The sequence below is a fragment of the Puma concolor genome, chromosome B1 (assembly GCF_028749965.1).
Source record: "Puma concolor isolate L17-30 chromosome B1, mPumCon1.1.hap2, whole genome shotgun sequence".
Taxonomy (NCBI): Eukaryota; Metazoa; Chordata; class Mammalia; order Carnivora; family Felidae; genus Puma; species Puma concolor.
In genome coordinates this window covers 6,614,837-6,635,764 of record NC_141670.1, presented here as the reverse complement: position 1 = coordinate 6,635,764, position 20,928 = coordinate 6,614,837, and the positions used below count along the sequence as shown (strand labels likewise).

Below are 20,928 nucleotides of genomic sequence, written 5' to 3'. Positions count from 1 at the left end.
ACTTATTTGCATAATAGAGCAGCCTTTGTTTTTCAAATCATCTCCTTTAGCTTCCTGCTAAAGGCCTTCTCCACTTTGGATCTGCAGACCCTTCCCTTGTCCTTGGCTCCTGTAAGCACCACAGGGCCTCACTATCTTCGCAATCCGCCTGTGTGGCGTCCCATACATATGCCTATTAAATTTGATTTTCTCCTGTTCATCTGTCTCATGGCAACTTGAGTCTAAGTCCAGCTGGAAGGACCGCAGGGCAGAGGAAGTTCTTCCTCCCCGACAATTCTATTGACGACCCATAAGCCTACCTGCGCCCTCTCATTCTAACCCAGGGCCCAGGATTAATCACACTCCCTTTTGCACCAGGACGAACCCTGTTCTCGCTCCTATGGGAGCATCCACACGCTGTGTGCATGTGTGCGTATCCTACCCCTTAGAGCTCATAAGCTCTTCCGTGGCAGGGTCTTCTTCATTTTTCTACCCCAGGGCTTAGCACTCAGGTGGTTTTGAGCACAAGTTTACTGAATCATTAAGTTGCACTTCTATTTTTCACAAGTAGATAAAGCTGCATCTCATTTTCAGCAGTAAGAGGTTTTGGAATAAACAAAGTAAAATGCTTTAAGTGCACCAGTGACTTTTTAAGGCATCCATTCTGGGAATCTTCTAGTACACGTATTTCGAATCACATTAATCAGGTTTTTTCGCAGGTAATTTGTTCCTTCAAAATCAGGCAGATGAAAAACATACTGCTTTTTTGTTATTCCTAACTCTTTAATTTTAGATTCATCATAATTGTTCGATTTTAGGCTCACCCATTTCTTAAAAGCTCATCTGGAGTCCTTTTTCCTTTTCATTTTATTAGAAGGGGACGATAAAAATGCTCCATGAATAATTATCTTCATGGCAACACTCTGGTGACTATTCTGCTTTAGTCACACAAACCTGCCCAAAGGGCTATCAGAAGAAGGCATGGACTGAGCTGGACTTCTTTCCCTCACCATCATCTTTACATTGTTTACTCTTCTCCATGATATGTAAACAACCTGAAGACTCTCTGTATCCTGAAAAGAGGTAGTGAAATGGAATCGAAAGCAATCACGTTTAACACAGTAGACAGTAGAATACCCAACTGATGACACCACCAGGACACGGATGTACAGCATTCTTTCTTTGTGGGAAAAAAAAAAAACAAACAAGATTCTTCATTTATCCCAATAATACCCATTTTTTTTTCAGCAAGCAAAGTGAACTTTTAAACTTTCTCACTGCCCTTAAGTATAGAGTCTGTTGAGGGGGGTCAGAGCATGCTACCCCCAAATATGCCCCTTTGCCACGGCATTACTTTGAGCTGAAGGCAAGTAAGGAATAGCAGACACCCCTTCTGCCTGCCTGAGGCATAAACTTCCGTTTGTCCAGGTGACATTAATACCCCTTCCTAAAGGTGTTCCCTTCTAAAGTGCCAGGAAGACCAGAGGCAGCCGATGAGTCTGCAGAGCAAAGCTTACTAAACCACCCTTTTCTAGCACACATTCCCCAGGGACCTTCCCACATTTACCAGCCCAAAAAAGGTCCGAAGCCCTTGTTCTACCTAGCCATGTTTCCACAAGTTACTGCCCTTTGTTAACATGACATATAAACCCCTAAGCCGAGTCTATTCAGTTCTTTTGGTCTCCACTTCTTTTCTGTGAGGCACCAATGCATGTAAAAACATTAACATCAGAAAATGTCTTTTCGCCCGTTAATCTGGCTTTTATCAGTTTGATGCGCAGACCTCAGCTATAAACCTAACAAAGCGGAGGAAGAGCTTTTCCTCCTCTGCAGTGCAACATAACAGTCACTAAGAGCCCAGGCTAAAGTATTTGATTTGAATTAAGATTCGGATGTGAAGGGCACCTGGGGGGCTCAGTCGGCTGGGCATCGGACTCCACTCCGGCTCAGGTCACGATCTCATGGTTCCGGAGTACGAGCCCCACAGCGTGTAGCCCACTGGGGATCCTCTGTCCCCTCCTCTCTCTGCACGAGGATCCTCCCTCCCCCACTAGCACTCTCAAAAATAAACATTAAGGAAAAAAAAAAAAACGACTTCGATTTGAATCCTAGTCTATCACCTTACTATGTGAACTTGAGTAAAAGTACCTTACCTCTCTCATCTATTTCTTTACAAGTAAAATGATTGTAATAACAGCCACCACTCCTCATGCGGTTGTGGTGAAATTTACGACACTAGTCGTGCCATGCTTTGAATATAGTTAACTATCCCTCCAAAAGCTAACTGTTGTTCTTACCACTGTCCAATAGTGAAGTTTTTTATTCAAAACTGTGTTAAGTGATGAATAAGAGAAAAAAGTCTCTGATTACACAGAAATGTATATAAAGAATGTGTTCTAATAAGATTACATGTATAATCTACACTGTTTATAATCATTTAAAATGAATTTTCAACGGTATTTTTTTTATGCCAATGGAATATACTACCGGTTAACCAGTGCAAGATTTTTACTGTAATGCGAACAAAAACACTGGTCTTTTTCTGCTCAATCTGAAACAACACTTCACTGAACAGGAAGTCTGATGCCCCTCAGAACCAAGATCAAATTATACACATAGCCATTTGTCTAATAACCAGTATGTGAAGATAATGATCGAGCAACATTTAAAAAGGAACCTTACGAATCACAAAGCTTTCTTGTACATTCCTCATGTAAATCTCTTGGTATTGTCCTTACTCTCTAGGGTGTGTTTTTCTGAGCATCTACAATACACCACTCATTGAGGGCAGTTTCACATATTATCTCATTTACTCTTGAAAATAAAATGACAGTCAGTAGTCCACTTAAGGATGAGAATATGGAGTTGAGACACTGACTTACTCAAGTCGACACACACGGTGGCAGAGAACGAGGAATCACGCTCCCGTTTCTCACACCAAGATCCAAAACTGTTTTGACGGGCACAAAACTATTCTCTGCAAAAATTCCAAATACTAGGAGCTTATGTGATTTTTTCAATCTGAATTCTAAGGAGATAAGATACTCATGAGAAAAAAATAAGACATAAAAAATTTTCCTCAGCACCTGGGTGGCTCAGTGGGTTAAGTTAAGTGTGGGACTCCTGGTTCCCACTCTGGTCATGACACCACCGTGGTGGGACAGAGCCCTGCATCGGGCTCTGGGCTGACAGCTCAGCACCTGCTTGGGATTCTCTCTCTCCCCCTCTCTGCCCCTCCTGTGTGTGTGCTCGCTTGCTCACTCTCTCTCTCTCTCAAATAATAAATTAAAAAAATGTTTTTCCTCCAGAAATACAAGTTAAGGATGGGAGCACAGCAATCTGTGAGCTGCTAAGCGCTGGCATCCATTCTGCAGGACCCAACTTCCGGAACCACCTGCTTATGCACGATGCTCCCTACAGCGAAGCAAGTGCTGGGATTCACACGCATGACTCCTCAATTTCCTCAGCTCTTTATTCACTTCTTTCCTTTATAAATAACTTATCTCATATACACTTTTTTAAAGTGACTTCCTCCTACACTGCCGAATTGTGTGTCACTGGAGAGTAGAGACTTTCTTAATCTAAAACCTGAGAGCCTGGCATGTGGTTAGCAGTTAAGGTGATGCTCCTTTCCAGGTGTCAACCCCCTCATTTCTTTGTGCTCTTGAAATTCCCGCCCGGAGACCAGGCAGAGTAAGGCTGTCTTAAGATACCACTTACAACACCCTCTAAGACACCCAAGCGCATCGCTGGTTCCCACAGAGAAAGAGGAACAAACCGTAGAGAACCGCATAGGTTCAAAAGCAGCAAAAAGTACAGGTGTTTACTGAGAAGTCAATAAAGGTTTCTCTATGTTGCTGGCTGTTCCAGAAGGCCCGCTTTTATTTATTTTTTACATTTCTTTCTTTCTTTTGTGAGAGAGAGACAGAGGGAGAGGGAGAGAATCCCAAGCAGGCTCCGTGCTGTCAGCGACAAGGCAGACTTCCTCGATCCCGGGAACCATGAGATCATGACCTGAACCAAAACCAAGAGTCCGACACAACCGACTGAGCCACCTGGGCACCCTTAGAACTCCCTCTTCTACAAAGTGTCTGACGTTATTCTTTCTCAGTGGTACCTCTGAGGGTACTGTTCTTTTCTCTTTCCCCTTTACCTACTTAAGAATGCAATCAGACTCACTAGACCTGCTGTCCCTGTTAAATCAAAACCTGTCAACCAGTAAGGTCCTTCAAGAATCCATCCCCATTAACAGTGGATCCACACTTCCACAGAAACCCAACCAGACCAGCATCCCAAGTACTTCCGCCCTTTGGTTAAAGGCAAAAATCAAGTCAAACTATTCTCCCCTTTATTGCCATCTCCAAAAGGTTACAACCTTGTGGAGAGGGCAATACAGACGTTAAAATATGCTAATGTTATGTTAATATCACGTATGTGATCCTGACACCAAGAGGGGGTGAGGAAGAGCTGGGGCCTGAGTTGGAAGAAAGTAGCTACAGAAGAGTGGTCCAAAGGCACGTGGCTGAAAACACACCGGGGCCTCTGGGGCCTGGGGAGGAAGCAGTGGTTGGCCTACAGTGAAACCAGTGAAAGGAAAAACTGGCCAGGGCAGAATTTAGACGGCTTTGAAGGCCACCCTTAGGAATCTTCATTTTCGTTCAGTTATCAATTGAGGGCCTCTTTCTCCTAAGCATGCCGTGATACTTAACTCCTGTTTGAAATAGGATTCAAAGCAGTTCAGGATAAGTGACACAGCCTTCCTGAAAAATCCAGGCAGCTGTCTCACCTTCGTGTCACCAAGCTGACAAACACGGACACTCCCATCTCAGGGTCAGCCTCTACTGGGATTGTTCATGCACGCTTTTCCTGGCATGAATAAATCGAGAGTTGGATCTCGTTCCAAGCAACATAACCACACCACCTGGCAAAGCATCTTCGGAAAATGGGTCCTGAAGCCAGAGCGCCATATACGGAATCCTGCCTCAGCTACCACACATGTGAACTCTTTGTGCCTCTGTTCCCCAGGGTAAAGGGGAAGAAGGCGCCTACCTTGTAAGGGTGACAGGCCGATGGTAGGACAACACCAGACACACAGTCAGCACTCACGAAATGCCAAGTTTGCTAGGAACCCCTTCCTCTCCTTTCTCCTCCACCTCCAGTCACCAGGCCCAGCTACCTTGAAGATGGATCCAGGGTTCTTTCCATTCTTTCCATGTCCACTCTGCCCATTACTCTGACCCCCATCTCTTGCCGGGATTACTACAAACCTTCCCACACCAGCCCTTTGTCAGAGCTCCGTGCAAATGTCACTTGCTTGGGCAAACTTCCCCAGCCCCCTGCCCTCCACCCACTAGTCTCAATCTCACAGAGCACGGTACGTTGTAATTCTGTTGCTACTGCTTGTGTCCCACCAGAGGGTGAGCTCCATGAGGGGAGGGATCTTGTCTCCGGTTTCCCCACCTGCCCCTTAGCACCCAGCACAGGACTGGAACAGGGTACACACTCCAGTACTGTATGTATGAGGGAAGGAAGGAAGGAAGGATGGATAGTTTCTGGGGACTCCTTAGAAGTTACTACCTATTTTGGGGTTGTATTAAACCTGTGTTTAAGAAACCATAATAAAATGAGAAAATATCGGGGCGCCTGGGTGGCTCAGTTGATTAAGTGTCCGACTTCAGCTTAGGTCATGGTCTTGCGGGTCGTGGGTTCGAGCCCCGCGTGGGGCTCTATGCTGACGGCTCAGAGCCTGGAGCCTGTTTTCGGATTCTGTGTCTCCCTCTCTCTCTGCTCCTCCCCTTCTCACGCTCTCTCTCAAAAATGAACATTAAAAAAAATTTAAATAAAAAAAAAAAGAGAAAATATCAAAGTAAAAATAAACTTGTGATTTCATTTTGGAAGAGTCAGCCTTCAGTTCATTCAGCTCCACAAATTCAGACAAATTCACAAAAGAGGGAAAGTAAACTGATCTTTAGATTCATACTTTTCTTTTCCTCATCCTAACAGCACAGAGGTGTCCCCAGGGGTCACAGGCATATACAGCGCTACTACAAAACCTATCCAAGGGTGCCTGGGTGGCTCAGTCATTAAGCGCCCAACTTTGGGTCAGATCATGATCTCATGGTTTGCCAGTTCGAGCTCGGTGTGGGGCTCTGTGCTGACAGTGCGGAGTCTGCTTCAGATGCTCGGTCTCCCTCTCTCTCTGCCCCTCCCCTGCCCTCTCTTTCTGTCTCTAAAATAACTAAACACTACAAAACAAAACAAACAAAAACATCCAAAAGGTTAATTCATTGGGGGAGTCTTCCCACAATGTACATTTATTTAATGAGAAGAAATCTAAAGTTACACACCAAATTGTTGCATACTTGGGAAAGGTGTGTGTGGGTGGAGGGAACTTTAACTTTCTCAAACTATTGTATCATTCAGTATTTTATTGTATCTGTGATTTAAAATAGAAAAAAGACATTAAAAGAAATCTTACACCAATGCAACCTAAAATAACTTGTTTGCTCAATGGGGGGGGCTTTATTTATAGGAAGTATAAAAGCACGGCTCTAATTACATTTCTCTAAGATTTTCTTAGAAGTCTATTCCTTAGCCAGACTTCAAATGTGTTAGACTAACATCATATTTGATTTGGGCAATGTTTAATTTCCTCTCTGAAAGGCCGGTGTCATTCTTGAACAAGCAAATGCCTAAGCACAAGCCCATCTGGCCAGCTCCCTTACACCCGCTACACTGAAGGAAGTAATCTAAGGTCTTTTAAGGTCTTCACGTGGATGCTGAATAAATAGAGAAAAAGGAAATCAAGGATACAAAATATTTATATCCTCTTTAGGACGACTGATATTCAAGACGTCTCTGGGCAATGTTTTAGCAGAAATGCAGACAGCATCCAGATGCAATAAAAAGGAGGCCGACTCATAAAGGCCCTTCTCTTGTTCTAAATAAACATGTTTCATTCTAATAGATTAGCTACAGAGAGAACCAGTTATAAATGGTCTTAGAGACCATACCTAGAATAGGAAAGCTTTGGTTGTTCCTGAGGAACTCAAAATAATGTTTTCATTAAAGGTATGCATTATCAGAGATTTATTTAAGAGTATTCTAACTGAGCACATTTTAAAAAAACATCAAAATCTTAGGCATAAAGTCTCTATCTTCTTTCCAGTGGTTTTTGGACCATTTTGTACTTGAAGTAGGTCAGTTGAAAAACAAAATTTTTTGTATCTCAAAGTCCACATTTTGTTGTTACAATAGATCACGTTAGCATTTGAGGAAGAGCAAATTAGAAGATAGGGCTATTAATGTAAAACATTTTAAAGTAAATTCTGAGTGGTACAAAATGATTTAAGCAGGAAAAAAATTTGACTCAACTGTTTATTAGATGTTGATTAGGAGACGTGTATTGTATCTCTAGATATTTTTGTCCTGCCAATATCAATGATCAGTGTTTAGTGCATTCCACTGGAAGGAGGGGAAAGAGTAGAATTGTTTTTGAAAATAATGACAAGAGAATTCTGACATTTAGAAAAAAAGTACATGAACTTTTAACAGCTTCCAAAACAACATGTTTGCATTTTTCATCATCTGCCATAACTATCACAATTACTGTTTATGCAGGAATCTCAACATTCAGGACAGCACCCTAGGACAGAAACTCCAGACTACAGTAATCACATCACCTTCCAACTCCTGAGTCCTCACCACTGCCTCTGCCAGTATTCCCCACTTTCTTTTTAGCTTCCCAACTTGCCCTCGAACTCCAGCTCTAAGAATGAGCAGAATTGAGTTACTTAGCGGGCTGAATGCTGACCCCACAAAAGACTGTCCGTGTCTTACGCCTGTAACCTGTGAGCGTGACCTTACTCAGGAAAACGGTCTTTGCATTTGCGATTAAGTCAATGGATCTGAGCTGAGGGGCTCATCCTGGATTATCTGCGTGGGCCCTAAACCCATGACAAGTGTCCTTAGAAGAGAAGGCAGAGGGACATTTGAGACAGAAGAGGAGGCAGACTGTGGACTTACATGGCCGCAAGTCAAGGAACGCCAACAGCCACCGAATCTGGAACAGCCAAAGAAATGACGCTGCCACAGAGCTTCAGGAGGGAGCGTAAACCAGCAAACACTCCGATTTCAGACACTTGGCCTCTAGAACTGTGAGATTAAATTTCTCTTGTTTTAAGCCACTAAATTTGAGGTCATTTGTTATGGCAGCAACAGAAAAGAAATATAATTATTTGAATCAGTGCCCCTCAAAATGATACAGAAGTGTGTATTGATTTTCAGTGAGTCTCAAATTGAGAGATATATGAAACTTTTAAAATCCTTTCTTTGAATTTTTTTGAGAGAGAGAGAGAGAGCGAGCGAGCAGGGACACAGACAGAGACACAGAGAGACAGAATCTGAAGCAGGCTCCAGGCTCTGAGTTGTCAGCACAGACCCTGACACAGAGCTCAAACCCACGGATTGTGAGATCATGACCTGAGCTGAAGTCAAGATGTTTAACCAACTGAGTCACCCAGGTGCCCTGAAACTTTAAAAACCCTACTGCTTATTGCAAAGTAAATGGTGAAGGTACCCAGTTGAATCTCAGTACTAAAAAGATTCTAGGAGAACCTAAAAGGATAAATAGTTATAAACAGTAACTTTAGCAACATAAATGTTCTCCTGTGTCAAAACCGCACGGGAGGGGTGTCTGGGTGGCTCAGGCAGTTGAGCGTCCAACTCCTGATTTTGGCTCAGATATGATCCCAGGGTCATGGGATCAAGCCCCGGTGTCAGGCTCTGCACTGAGCGTAGAGCCTCCGTAAGATTCTCCTCCTCCCCCTCTGCCCCCTCCCCTGCTCATGCACTCCCTCTGTCAAAAAAGAAATTAAAAAAAAAATGCATATGAAAAGAAAGTAGTAGAAATAGGAAGAACAGACATTTACCTAGAATCCAATGGAACGTTCAAGTATACCTGCTGAAATAGGTTTACCTGCCAAGCACAAATCATGAATTTCATGGACTTCTGTTCCTTCAGCCTAAAACTCCTATGCATAAAAAAATATTGTTACGCTACCATGAACCATTTCTTTTTTAAATCCAGAATAAAAAGCATTAAAGTGCCATTTAAAAACATTCTAATTTATGCTCAACACCGCTAATTAACATGCAAATGCAAATCAAAACCATAATGAGATATCACATTACATCTGTCAGAACGGCTAGTATCAAAAAGACAATAAAAAGTTTTGGCGAGGATGTGGAGAAAAGGGAACCCTCACACGCTGTTGGTGGGAATGCAAAGTGGTGCAGCCACCGTGGAAAACAGTATTGGGGATTCCTCCAAAAGTTAAAAACACAAATACGATCTGATCCAGTCATTCCGCTACTGGATATTTACCCAAAGAAAACGAAAACACTAATCACAAAGACACGATATGCACCCTGATGTTTATTCTAGCTTTGTTTATAACAGCCAAGATATGGAAGCATTCATAGACAAATGTGTAAAGATGTGCCACACACACATACACACACTGGAGTATTACTCAGCCATAAAAAGGAATGATCTTGGCATTTGGGACAACATGGATAGATGCAAAGGGTTTTACACAAAATGAAATAAATCACATAAAGAAAAATGCCAAATGGCTTCACTTTACATGTGTCATCTAAAAAACAAAACACAAAAGAAACAGACCCATAAATACAGAGATCAAACTGCTGATTGCCAGGGGCGCCTGGGTGGCTCAGTCGGTTAAATATTTGAATCTTGGTTTCAGCTCAGGTCATGATCTCACGGTGGTTGGTGAGTTTGAGGCCGAGTCGGGCTCTGTGCTGACAGCGTGGAGCCCGCTCGGGATTCTCTCCCCCCTCCCCCACTCGTCATCTCTCTTTCTGTCTCTCTCTAGATAAATAAACATTTAAAAAAAAACAAAAAACCTTAAACTGGAAGCCCACACTGAACAAGGTATGAGGTGAGCCACACAATTTAGGAACTCTGAAATTTTGCAACCATTTTTAAAATGGGAAACCTGGGGCGCCTGGGTGGCGCAGTCGGTTAAGCGTCCGACTTCAGCCAGGTCACGATCTCACGGTCCGTGAGTTCGAGCCCCGCGTCAGGCTCTGGGCTGATGGCTCAGAGCCTGGAGCCTGTTTCCGATTCTGTGTCTCCCTCTCTCTCTGCCCCTCCCCCGTTCATGCTCTGTCTCTCTCTATCCCAAAAATAAATAAACGTTGAAAAAAAAAATTTAAAAAAATAAAATAAAATGGGAAACCTTGCTAAGCACGCAGTATGTCACTGGTATATTACACATTGCACTGCATGCTGTATTCTCTGAACAAAATCACAATAATCCACCAGAGGAAGCACCATTTTTCTAAAAGGTAAGGCACTTTGTCCTAGGTTCTGTCTTCGTCCTAGCCCAGGCCGGCTGTCAAGTGATGTGAAGTTAAAGATTTAATCATGATGAAGCTACCCGTTTAAACCAATGTGGCGAAGTAAGAGCACAGGGGGTTAATGATTGACCCGAACTCCTGAAAATGTTAAATGAAGCCCACTTTAAAAGTCAACGAAGAGGAAGCCATGATCTGGAAGAGCGATCTTTCTCTCCTAGGAAGCACTTACAGACACTGGTTTAAATGTAGGCCCCGGCTTCTCCTACTTCCCTTCCCCCAAACAACCTCCAACTGGGGCAAACTCCCAGTCATCAGGGATCCACAGCAGTGCAACTGCAAACTGAAAATAGGAGCTGGTCGACAGCGGGGTGAAAACAGCTGCTCTGGGGGGGAGGGTGGGGAAACGGCATAAAAGACAAAACCATACCAGGGCATTCCCTCCACCCCAAGCCTGACCACGGGAGGGAGGGGTGGAGAGGAAGAACGGGATGGACATAAGGCATAACCAAGAATCAAGCTCTTTTGTCCCAACTGGGAAATAAAAGGAAAACTCGCAGATGTTATTTTTGTAAAAGAGGCTTGAAATAAAACCAAAGAGGGTCTTACCCATTCCCCCCCACAAATTTTAATATAAAGATCCAATCTCCACCAAGTAACAGAAGCGAAGTCTATCAGAGAAAAAAAATGAGCCGCACATTTAAACCTAGTGTAAGTTGGCCAGAATTTTAAGTACCGTAGGGCTTCTACAGTAACAAATTATTAATTTCCTCGTCCAGCTTTCATTCACACTGGAAGAACGCAAAAAAAGAAAAAAAAAAAAAGTTGTACTTGCTGTCCAGATAGTAACACCAATCCGTTTCAACACAATGTCTCCGGCTTTTCACAGCGCACTTTTGACCTCAAACATTACCAACCTTCTTGGACCAAACGCCAAAAACTGTCAACTGCTTGCCCTACTTAAACGTCCATCTGCACCGACTCCGCGAAGCCCCGAGACAGACAGTTACAAAACCCGGGGGTGCCACTTGTAGCCTGCGAACAACAGAACTACAATCACTCCAAGATCCTAGTGATCTTGGGGTATCTGCAAAGAAGCATGGGGCCAAAGCCTACATAAGACCGTGAGACTCCCCTCGCGGTGGGAGGACGAGGTGACGGCACGTGTTTCTGGCGCCGGATCTGCCGGGCAGACCCGAACGATCCTAAAGTCCCCCGGGTGGGGGGCGGGGCGCCGGTTGGAAGGTTCCAAGCCGAGAACGCAGGTGGAGAGGCGGGAGGAGGCAGGTGCGGCCGACGGGCGCCGAGCGCGGGCAGAGCCTCACCTGCACGCCGGTGTAGTTCTCGAAGAAGAAGAGCACCATGCTCTGATAGACGCAGTAGAGCCGATCGTCCACCGCCTGGTAGAAGTGGGAGGGCAGGAAGGCGGAGAGCAGCCGCCAGGCCCCCCAGGCCAGCACGTAGGTGGGGGCCGTGCCCAGGAGCACCGCGGCCGGCAGCACGCAGCGCATCGAGTACATGTGGAGCACCAGGGACAGCAGCATCTTCCCGGCTCCGCGCGCCGAAGGCTTTGCCGGCTGCTCCCCGCCCGGGGCGCCTCCAGGCCGCCCAGCTGCCCTCGGCCAGCGGCCAATCACCGGGCCGGGGCGGGCCCCGCCGCCGCCCCCTCACCTCTCCCGGCCGCCGGCCGCACCTGAGACGTCCAGCCCGCGCCCGCGCCGGCCTCCGCCCCCAGCCGCATGGGCCGCGCCGCCGCGGGACGGTGGGTGAGCGGCCGAGTGCGGGGGCCGCGCGCGCTGATGGCCGCCGCGGGGCAAGGGGATGCGGCGGCCCTCCGAGGTTCAGCAGCTCAGAAGCGTTTACACCCCATGACCCTCGCCCGTCACCCAGTACCCCTATTGGGGGCGGGGCTCCGCGGCAACAACACGCCGCCTGATTGGTCTCCGGTTGCCATAGTCCCCCCCAGGGGGCGGGATTCCGTGAAATTAACACATGCTCTGATTGGTCGAGCGCGCTGACGGTTGAAGCGCTTCTGCCGACCGGACGCGCAAACCGTCAGGTTGTGCCGCCGCGCATGCCTCGAAGCTCGGCCTCGCTGCAGAAGCGGGAAGGAAGGTGGCGGTTGCCAGGCCCGTGGGGTGAAGGTGGGTGCGGCCAGGAGACGGGACCCGGGCGGTCGTGTGCGCCCTCCGTTGGATTCTGGGCCCGGGTTGCTTTGAGGGCATGCCCCACCTGCAGCTCGCATGCTCTGAGGGCCCCTAGGTCCCGGGGATGCGCCCGTTAAGCCGAGACGTCCGTCCCCTTACTCGGGGTGCACAGATGACGCGCTGTGTATCTCATGTGTTGCAGACTCTGCGGTCTCCAGTCAAGAGGACTCATGCCTTCAGCAAATATTTGTCAAGCGTGGTTTGGGAAGGCCAGAAAGACGGAACTGGAGCGGTTAGCGCCATCAAAGCTCCGCCCGGGGTTATCTGTCCCCGGCTAGGCTTAGCGAGATGGCTTCAGTCTCGGGGCGGCTCCCACACCCTCCGCCTTCTCTGCTGCTTCCCCTTCTCCCCAGCAAGTGCACAGGACTCCCTTCCTTCTGCTGGGGTGGTGGGGAGTCAGGCCTCCTCCTTCCATCACAATAATGATGATAATTACGCGTTAACGCACCGCTGGCCGGCCGCTTCGGGAGGTTCTTACCACACTTGGATCAGACCTTTCCAATTCACGCTTGCTTCACACCCCCCCCCCCCCCCAGGGCCAGGGTATATATATGTGTGTGTGTGTGTATACACACACAGGTGTGTGTATATATATATATATATATATATATATATATATATATATATATGGCCTCATTTTGTGTGTAGTACTTAAAAAGTACCAGGACTGTGCACAAAGAATATGTAAAGTACTGACCTACTTGGGTGACCTTCACAAAAGCCTGCGGAGGCAGGGCATTTTTATTCATGTAAAAACAGATCCAGAGAACTTCTGGATCCTCCTACTGCCTTTGGCTTCTCTACAAAAGGTTTAAAATGTAACTCTTTCCGGGGAGAGTTGCACTTCAAAAGAATGCCAAGGGCTTTCAATGATAAAATTTTGTTTTGTTTTTCTCTTCTTGGAAGCCAGTGAGGTACCTTTATGCAGGGAGGCATTTTAATGGAAAATTGGAATCCGGGCCAGGACAGTGGCTCCTTTCTCTGACTATCTGTACATGATTGACAATCATCTGTACGATGATTGGTAGATGGTTATCTTAGGAGAGGAAGCCAGGTGGGCAGAGAGTTCTCAAGGCACCAAGTATTTGGACAAGTATACCGCCAACAGGAAGCGTTCCACAAAAGGAAGACTTTGCAGGGTTTCCCCTCTCTTTCTATGGAAAGTAATGGCTTGTACTGTGAGAGGAACTAGATTTCTTTTTGGAGGGAAAGAGTCATGGGCATGGATAATGTGCAAACCCAGTGCCGCTCCTGCTTCCTTTGATGGAGACCAGACATCCCTACAATTAGAAAAATGTATGAAGAGATAAAACAGTCTCGGCGTTCACATTACAATCTGTGTGTATGGAGTCAGTAATTACGTGCGACGTATGTAAATGCGTTATTTCTGTGAATTACGCCCCAGTTACTGTTGGTCACCCGTCATAAAGCTCTGTGCAGTGTTTTGGCATGGAGACTTTTTTTTTTTTTTTAATTTTTTTAACGTTTATTTATTTTTGAGACAGAGGCAGAGCATGAACGGGGGAGGGTCAGAGAGAGAGGGAGACACAGAACCGGAAGCAGGCTCCAGGCTCTGGGCCATCATCAGCCCAGAGCCCGACGCGGGGCTCGAACTCACGGACCGTGAGATCGTGACCTGAGCTGAAGTCGGACGCTTAACCGACTGAGCCACCCAGGCGCCCCTTGGCATGGAGACTTTTGAGAGCTGAGCCTCTCTTTCCCCGTTGGTGTCGAAACCCAGCCCCTCCCTACCTGGTGACGGCCGGTGTGTTCTTCTAACAGTGGCAGATTCACTTTCCCTTTTGGCTACTAGCAACCCCCCCCCCCCCCCCCAAGCTGTAATCAACCCACATCCTCTGCTTCTGCTTCTCACTTTGTACATTTTTTTTTATTTGTGGGAGGGGCAGAGAGAGAAGGCGACACAGAATCCAAAGCAGGCTCCAGGCTCCGAGTTGTCAGCACAGAACCCTTTGCAGGCCCGGAACTCACAAACCGGGGAGATCGTGACCTGAGCTGAAGTCGGACTCTGAACTCACACAGCCACCCAGGCGCCCCTGTACATTTTTTTTTTTTTAATTCCTTGCAATCTGACTTCCTCTTGTACCACTCTAGAAAAACGGTTTTTTTTAGAGAAGCATAGCTACCCTAGCCTGCAGACATTGCCCCTGGGATACAAACAACAGTGAAAAGACCGTTCTGTGTAGGCCTTCCTGGTGCCGAGGTTGAGTGAGGGCTTACGTGTGGGACCAGGTGTATGCAAACAGGATATTGGGATAGGGCAAGATATTAAGGAGATTTTATTTAGTCTGGGGACAAAGAAGCCTTCGCGAACAGTGACGCTTATGATGAAGCTGAACAGTGGAGTTAGCTAGGCTGCAGCTGGAGAGGAGGAGCCTCCCGAGTGAGCAGGCTGTACCTGAAGGGCTGAAATAAGAGCGTGCAGTGTCTGGGGCCCTTGGGTGGCTCACTTGGCTAAGCGTCCGACTTCAGCTCAGGTCACGATCCCATGGTTGGTGGGTTCAAGGCTCCCATGAGGCTCTCTGCAGTCAGCATGGAGCCCGCTTGGGATCCTCTGTCCCCCCACTCTGCACATGTGTGCTCTCTCTCAAAAATAAATAAACTTAAAAAAAAAAAAAAAGATTTCTCTCCTTCTGCCCCTCCCTGTCCCCCCAAAAAGAGTGTGCAGTGCCCTCAAGCTCTGAAAAGCCCCGGGTGGAGCAATGGAATGGGCCACACTTTTAAAAAATTGTCTGGATGCCCCCTAAAAGAAATGTATTTCCCTCACACATTTTAAAGTTAATAGCTAAAGTTGTTTTTGTCATAGGTTTAATTAGTTACAAAATAAGTTCTGATGAGTTACACTTTATTTCTATAAACATTTATTTTGAGGGAGTGCACCTGCATGTGGGGGAGGGGCACAGGGAGAGGAAGGATGAGAATCCCAAGCAGGCTCCATGCAGCCACCACATGGCCTGACTTGGGACTTGTCCTCATGGACCGCGAGATCATGACCTGAACCCAAACCAGGAGGCCAACCTTTAACTGACAGGGCCACCCAGGAGCCCCCAACATTTTAAAGTGATTACAGAAATCTTTTAACGTTTATTTATTTTTGAGACAGAGACAGAGCATGAGCGGGGGAGGGGCAGAGAGAGAGGGAGACACAGAATCCCAAGCAGGCTCCAGGCTCCCAGCTGCAGCACAGAGCCTGACGCGGGGCTTGAACTCAGGAACCGCGAGGTCATGACCTGAGCCGAAGTCGGATGCTTAACCGACTGAGCCACCCAGGCACCCCAAATCTTTTAAATGGTCTGAGTGGATTATGAATACCATGGGGATTTATTATCCATTATCATTTATTTAAATACTTAAGATTTTTACTCATTAGGATTTTATATTGATCCTTTCTTTTTCTCCTTGAAAACATAATTTCATTCCACTTCTATCACAGAATTTGACTTTATGGAATATCTTCTTAAGACTCAAAGTCTTTTACCAGTCTTATCTCAGGTATCTAAGAGTAAAAATTCCTTCTGGATTGAGCTCTTACTTTTGTTAACATCATACAGTGTAATCAGTGTGTGTCACAAAATCTGGTAATTATTGCAAATAAAAGTAAAGTTTTATTGGCAATGCGTGCCTTAATGCCTTCATTAAAAGAAAGTTTAAATTGTCTTTTGCCATCCTCAAGTTACACCTTTCCACCTCCCTGTAGCACCGTATAGTAAGATTGGAGGTGGGCCAGGTGGGTGGAGCCATCATGACACGCAAGGGGTGGGTCTGGCCTTCCAGGAGTCTTCATAGACCAGCTTTAGGAAAGTTAAGCATCCGAAAGTCACATTCCTTTAAAACTACTCATGAACACATCTTTACAGACTCTCAGGGTCATCCCGTGGAATAGTTTGAGAACTGTTGGTGGAGAAAGTGGGCGAGGGAAGGAGACATGATAGCGGTTGAGTCTGGAAAGGACGGATAGGCAAGAACCACATGACAGCAGAACTTAGGAGATGTAAAGGATTCTAGACGTTATCCTAAAGGATCTGGAAAGCTATTAAAAGGTTTTAAAGAGGGAAGTGACATTAGACTTGATTTAAAAAAAAAAAGTTGTTCTAGGAAGTGTGGAAAGTAGATTGGAAGCAGTTGGGAGATGTGCTAGACTCCTAGCTAGAAATAGTGTGGGCTTAGACTTTGTTAGTGACCATGTATGGAGAACAAGAAGCTAATTCCTCAGGTACAGCATTGTTGGAAATTTGACAGTATCTAGTAAACCTGGACAGATACCCTTTGAGTCAACACATCTAATTAAATGAATGTCCATAGTAGAATGATTACATGAATTCACAGAGACGACCAAGTAGAATACTATGCTGTAGATAAAAAGAACAAAGAGATCCAAATGAACTGTCCTAGATCTCCAAGACATTAGGTGGGAAAACTAGCTGCTGAATAACATGTGCAGTTATTATCCCATTTCAGTAAAAACTAAAACCATATATTTCTACATGCAAATGTCTAGAAACTACTGATGGCCGTGATTATCTCTGGGGCAGGGAAACAAGCACAGATGAAGTTCAACTGGACTTGATTGTTGCAAGTTTTTACAAAGAAATATTGATTCCACACATACGTAGCCACTGCTAATTGTATATCCCACCCACTCTGCTGGGTTTCAGAGGTAAAGATGGAGAATAGGTAAAGGCCCTGAGGTTGTGACCCTTGTGAGGTGTGTGTTGGGGCAGGGGAGGAGCTGGGATTTCCTTATTACGTGGGCAAATAAAAAGCCAAGAGGTGACCTTTTGTAAGAGGTAGCTAAGAGGTGTGATCCACAGGAGTTAATTGACTGGTGGTGATAAATGAGAAAGGGAGGAGTGAACGATGCCTTCCAAGTTTCAGGCTTGTGTAGCCAGGTGGAATTTCATTTCGCCTACAGATGGAAACAGTCCCGTGGGGCGTGGAACTTAGCTGGTGGTGTGGGAGCCTTTTAAAAAAACACAGGTTACAAAAACAAAATTAGATTTGAACATGGATATTTGTTTAGAGTGAAAAAAACCCACAAAAATAGCCGGCGGGTCACAAAAATAAAATATCCAGAAAAGTAACATTATGTAACTGTATCATGTATCTGCAAATAGAGTATACCTTTCGATTATGAAAACCGTATTTTTTACATACAGCAAGAGAATAGTCGCTCCTCTGACATAAATGGAAGTGGGGTTATCATCATCGTTACGATGAATAAAATGCTCAACCTCACACCTTGACTTTAATATATGTTCACTAAAACTCTAGATTTTTTGTTGTTGTTTTGAGAGGAGGTGTGAAGGAGCAAAATAGAGTATAGTGGGACCTTGGCAAATCCATTCAAAAACTCATGAAGGAAAACAACTCGAGAAATTTTTTTAAAGGAGGAATACTGAATGGCAGACAGAATGATGGCTATCCAAAGATCCCAACTTGAACTAGTGAGTAAGTTAATTCACATGGCAAAAGAGAATTTGGGACTCCATTGGAGTTAGGATTACCAATCAGCTAACCTTGAGAGAGTCCTGGGCTACCTATCCAGGTGGGTTCCACGTAATCACCAGGGCCCTTACAAAGGGAAAGAGGGAGGCAGACAAGGAGCTCAGGCTGATTCAGCCTGTTGGCTGGCTTTGAAGATGGAGGAAGGCTGCAGAACAGATCCCTTCCCAGAAACCAGAAGGAACCAGGCCTGCTGACACCTTGACTTTAATCCAGTGAGGCCGAATTTTGGACTTCTGATCGCCAAGGTAAGACATTACTTCAGCTACTATGGTAATTTGCTATAGCAGCAATAGAAACACGCTAGGGTGGATTTCTCCAGTAGGTACCAAAACGCGCTCTAAAATACAGTCATAGTATCTTACTAGTGAAGAAATAGAAGGTTCAGGTGAGCAAAATGAAGAGTTGAGAAACCCATGTACTGTGTATTTTGAATTTTTTGAAAGTGGGTTTTGAAACAAAGAATTAGTCAAAAAATGTTGATACTAGTGTTCATGTTTTGGAAAAATGTAAACAAGCATGACAGCTAACACCAAAATAAAAACCAGACGGGATTTAAACATAAAAACGTTAACAAAAAAATTAAAAACAGAAGCATACTAGAAAAAATAAAAGACAATATGTTTATAATATTCAGATAGAGGAGATTTTATCTGGGATGATCCTAAGACAATCCTCCTTAAGTATAGATTCTCAAGAGATCTTAGAATCTCCACAAAGTAATCTGACAGCAGAGTTAAGTAAGCAATTATATTTATGCTACAAACTACAGAATATTCACCCTGAATGCCGTGAGATGTTAGAGTGTCACTGAGGGCCTTGAGGAACACCCAAATTGAATCCACATGAGCTCAGGTGTGGAGTGTCATGAAAGCTGTAACCGAATCGGTTATACTGTAAATAGACCCTCCTAGGTGGTAACAGAGGGTGCTGATCTGGGTGTAGTGCCCTTAGAAAGGGATAGAAGATCTCCGCGTGAGTGATAGAAGATCTCCAACGAGAATACCTTCTATTCACGAACAACCTAAACTTGTTAGCCCAACACTTGGTCTCTATTAGTCAGCTACCATGCAACCCTGTGTTTTTACTTGTAAAACTAAAACAAGGCATCCTTGTTCCAAAAGACTTACACAGTACTTTTTTCTTTTTTTAATGTTAGATGAAATCTGGAAATCTCTTTCGCCGCTGTCCCAAGTTCTGACTTCTCACCTAGAAGTTAGAGCTATAGAAACTTTCTAGTTGTTTACCTCTGCCTCTTAGTGGATGTTTGTCCGTCCATGGCCCTGTTCCCCTCTTCACATGAAGATTTTTTTTTTAATTTTTTTTTCAACGTTTATTTATTTTTGGGACAGAGAGAGACAGAGCATGAACGGGCGAGGGGCAGAGGGAGAGGGAGACACAGAATCGGAAACAGGCTCCAGGCTCTGAGCCATCAGCCCAGAGCCCGACGCGGGGCTCGAACTCACAGACCGCGAGATCGTGACCTGGCTGAAGTCGGACGCTTAACCGACTGCGCCACCCAGGCGCCCCTTCACATGAAGATTTTTGAGCAGATCCAATCTCCAACGAAGGTGCCATTTGGGGGGAAGTTGACCCCACCTGTGCTCTGGGGATGGGCCAAAATTAGCAGGTGTCAGGAAGTGGTGTCTGAAGTGTGGACCTTGAACCCCTGAAGCTCCCCCAGGACGCATCCAGGGGAAATGTTTCATGATGGTACTGTATCCTGATTTGCCTTTCTTACTGTGTTGACTTTTCAGGGACGACTTCAGGTGAACCTGGTAGCACCTTAGCACGCATCCAAGCCAAGGTACCAAAGCACGCGAGTGGCCAGGTGCCCATCACCACGGACTCGCAGCAGAAACACACTCATTTCACTTAATGTCCTTGATGAAGCAAAAAAAAAAAAATCCCAAGCTTATTGGGGTGCCTGGGTGGCTCAGTCAGTTGAGCGTCTGACTTTGGCTCAGGTCGTGATCTCGCGGTTCGTGGGTTTGAGCCCTGCATTGGGCTCTGTGCTGACAGCTCAGAGCCCTGGAACCTGCTTCAGATTCTGTGTCCCCCCTTTCTCTATGCCCCTCCCCCACTCATGCTCTGTCTCTGTCTCTCAAAAGTGAATAAAGATTTAAAAAAAATACCAAGCTTATTAAATCCTTACACTTTAACACTGTGAGTAAATGGAGAGTTATTTATGAAGCACATGTGATTTCACTAAAGTACAATAGTTCTCTGGATGGGAAAAAAACCCCTTTTTTTTCGAACTGAACTAGCCACTTTTTTTTTTTTAATGGAACATCTTTTTTTTTTTTTTTTTTAACTCAGAAGAATAACATAAGCTATGATTATTCTGGAAGATACTTTCTCAAAAATGAACCAAGTGTCACTTCAAGGAAAACTGATGATATGGCTGATAATAAAACTTGAGCTTTCAAATGAAATTAGAATTTTGGGAAGCTCAAGTTTGCTCCCATGAGTTTGTCGTGTTCCCAATACTTAAGACTTTTAAAAATTCTGCGATAATCACCACAGTGACTTTTTCAGTATTTTATGTCCCTATCTGGAAGATAGGCAAACGTCGGTGAACCAATAATTTGTAAGCCAGTGTTTGGTGTCCAAGCCATTGCATGGGTAAAGGGTTCTTTCAGAGCGCAAGACAGAGCAAAGGATTTTAATATTATAGGGTACAAAAACGTCCTATAGTAAGCTCCACGTGGCTAGTAACCTCTAAGAAACTACCAGTTGCTGGGTTTTCCTGTAATAATGTGGCTATTCTTTCTTATCTGGAAAGGCCAATACAAACCGTCCTTTTTCCAATCGCATATCTGGTGGAGGCTGGATATTTTTC

At 45.2% G+C, this 20,928-nt stretch overlaps 1 protein-coding gene and 1 long non-coding RNA gene across 3 annotated transcripts in view; one reads left to right on the top strand and one right to left on the bottom strand.

Annotated features, from left to right (window-relative positions):
- Positions 1–12,220, bottom strand: part of AGPAT5 (1-acylglycerol-3-phosphate O-acyltransferase 5) — a 60,093-nt gene extending 47,873 nt beyond the window's left edge. Inside the window, exon 1 of one of the 2 annotated variants that reach the window (XR_015249903.1) lies at positions 11,685–12,220. Coding sequence is in view for 1 of the 2 variants with exons in the window: in XM_025933116.2 (XP_025788901.1) it covers positions 11,685–11,903 (219 nt within the window). In the remaining variant the exon portion in view is untranslated. The remainder of the gene's footprint in view (positions 1–11,684) is intronic. The other variant, XM_025933116.2, reaches the window with a different exon arrangement.
- Positions 12,221–12,243: 23 nt separating this feature from the next.
- Positions 12,244–20,220, top strand: LOC147581431 (uncharacterized). Its single transcript, XR_015249904.1, has 2 exons — positions 12,244–12,503; positions 19,844–20,220. It is a non-coding gene; the product is annotated as an uncharacterized LOC147581431 (long non-coding RNA).
- Positions 20,221–20,928: the final 708 nt, after the last annotated feature.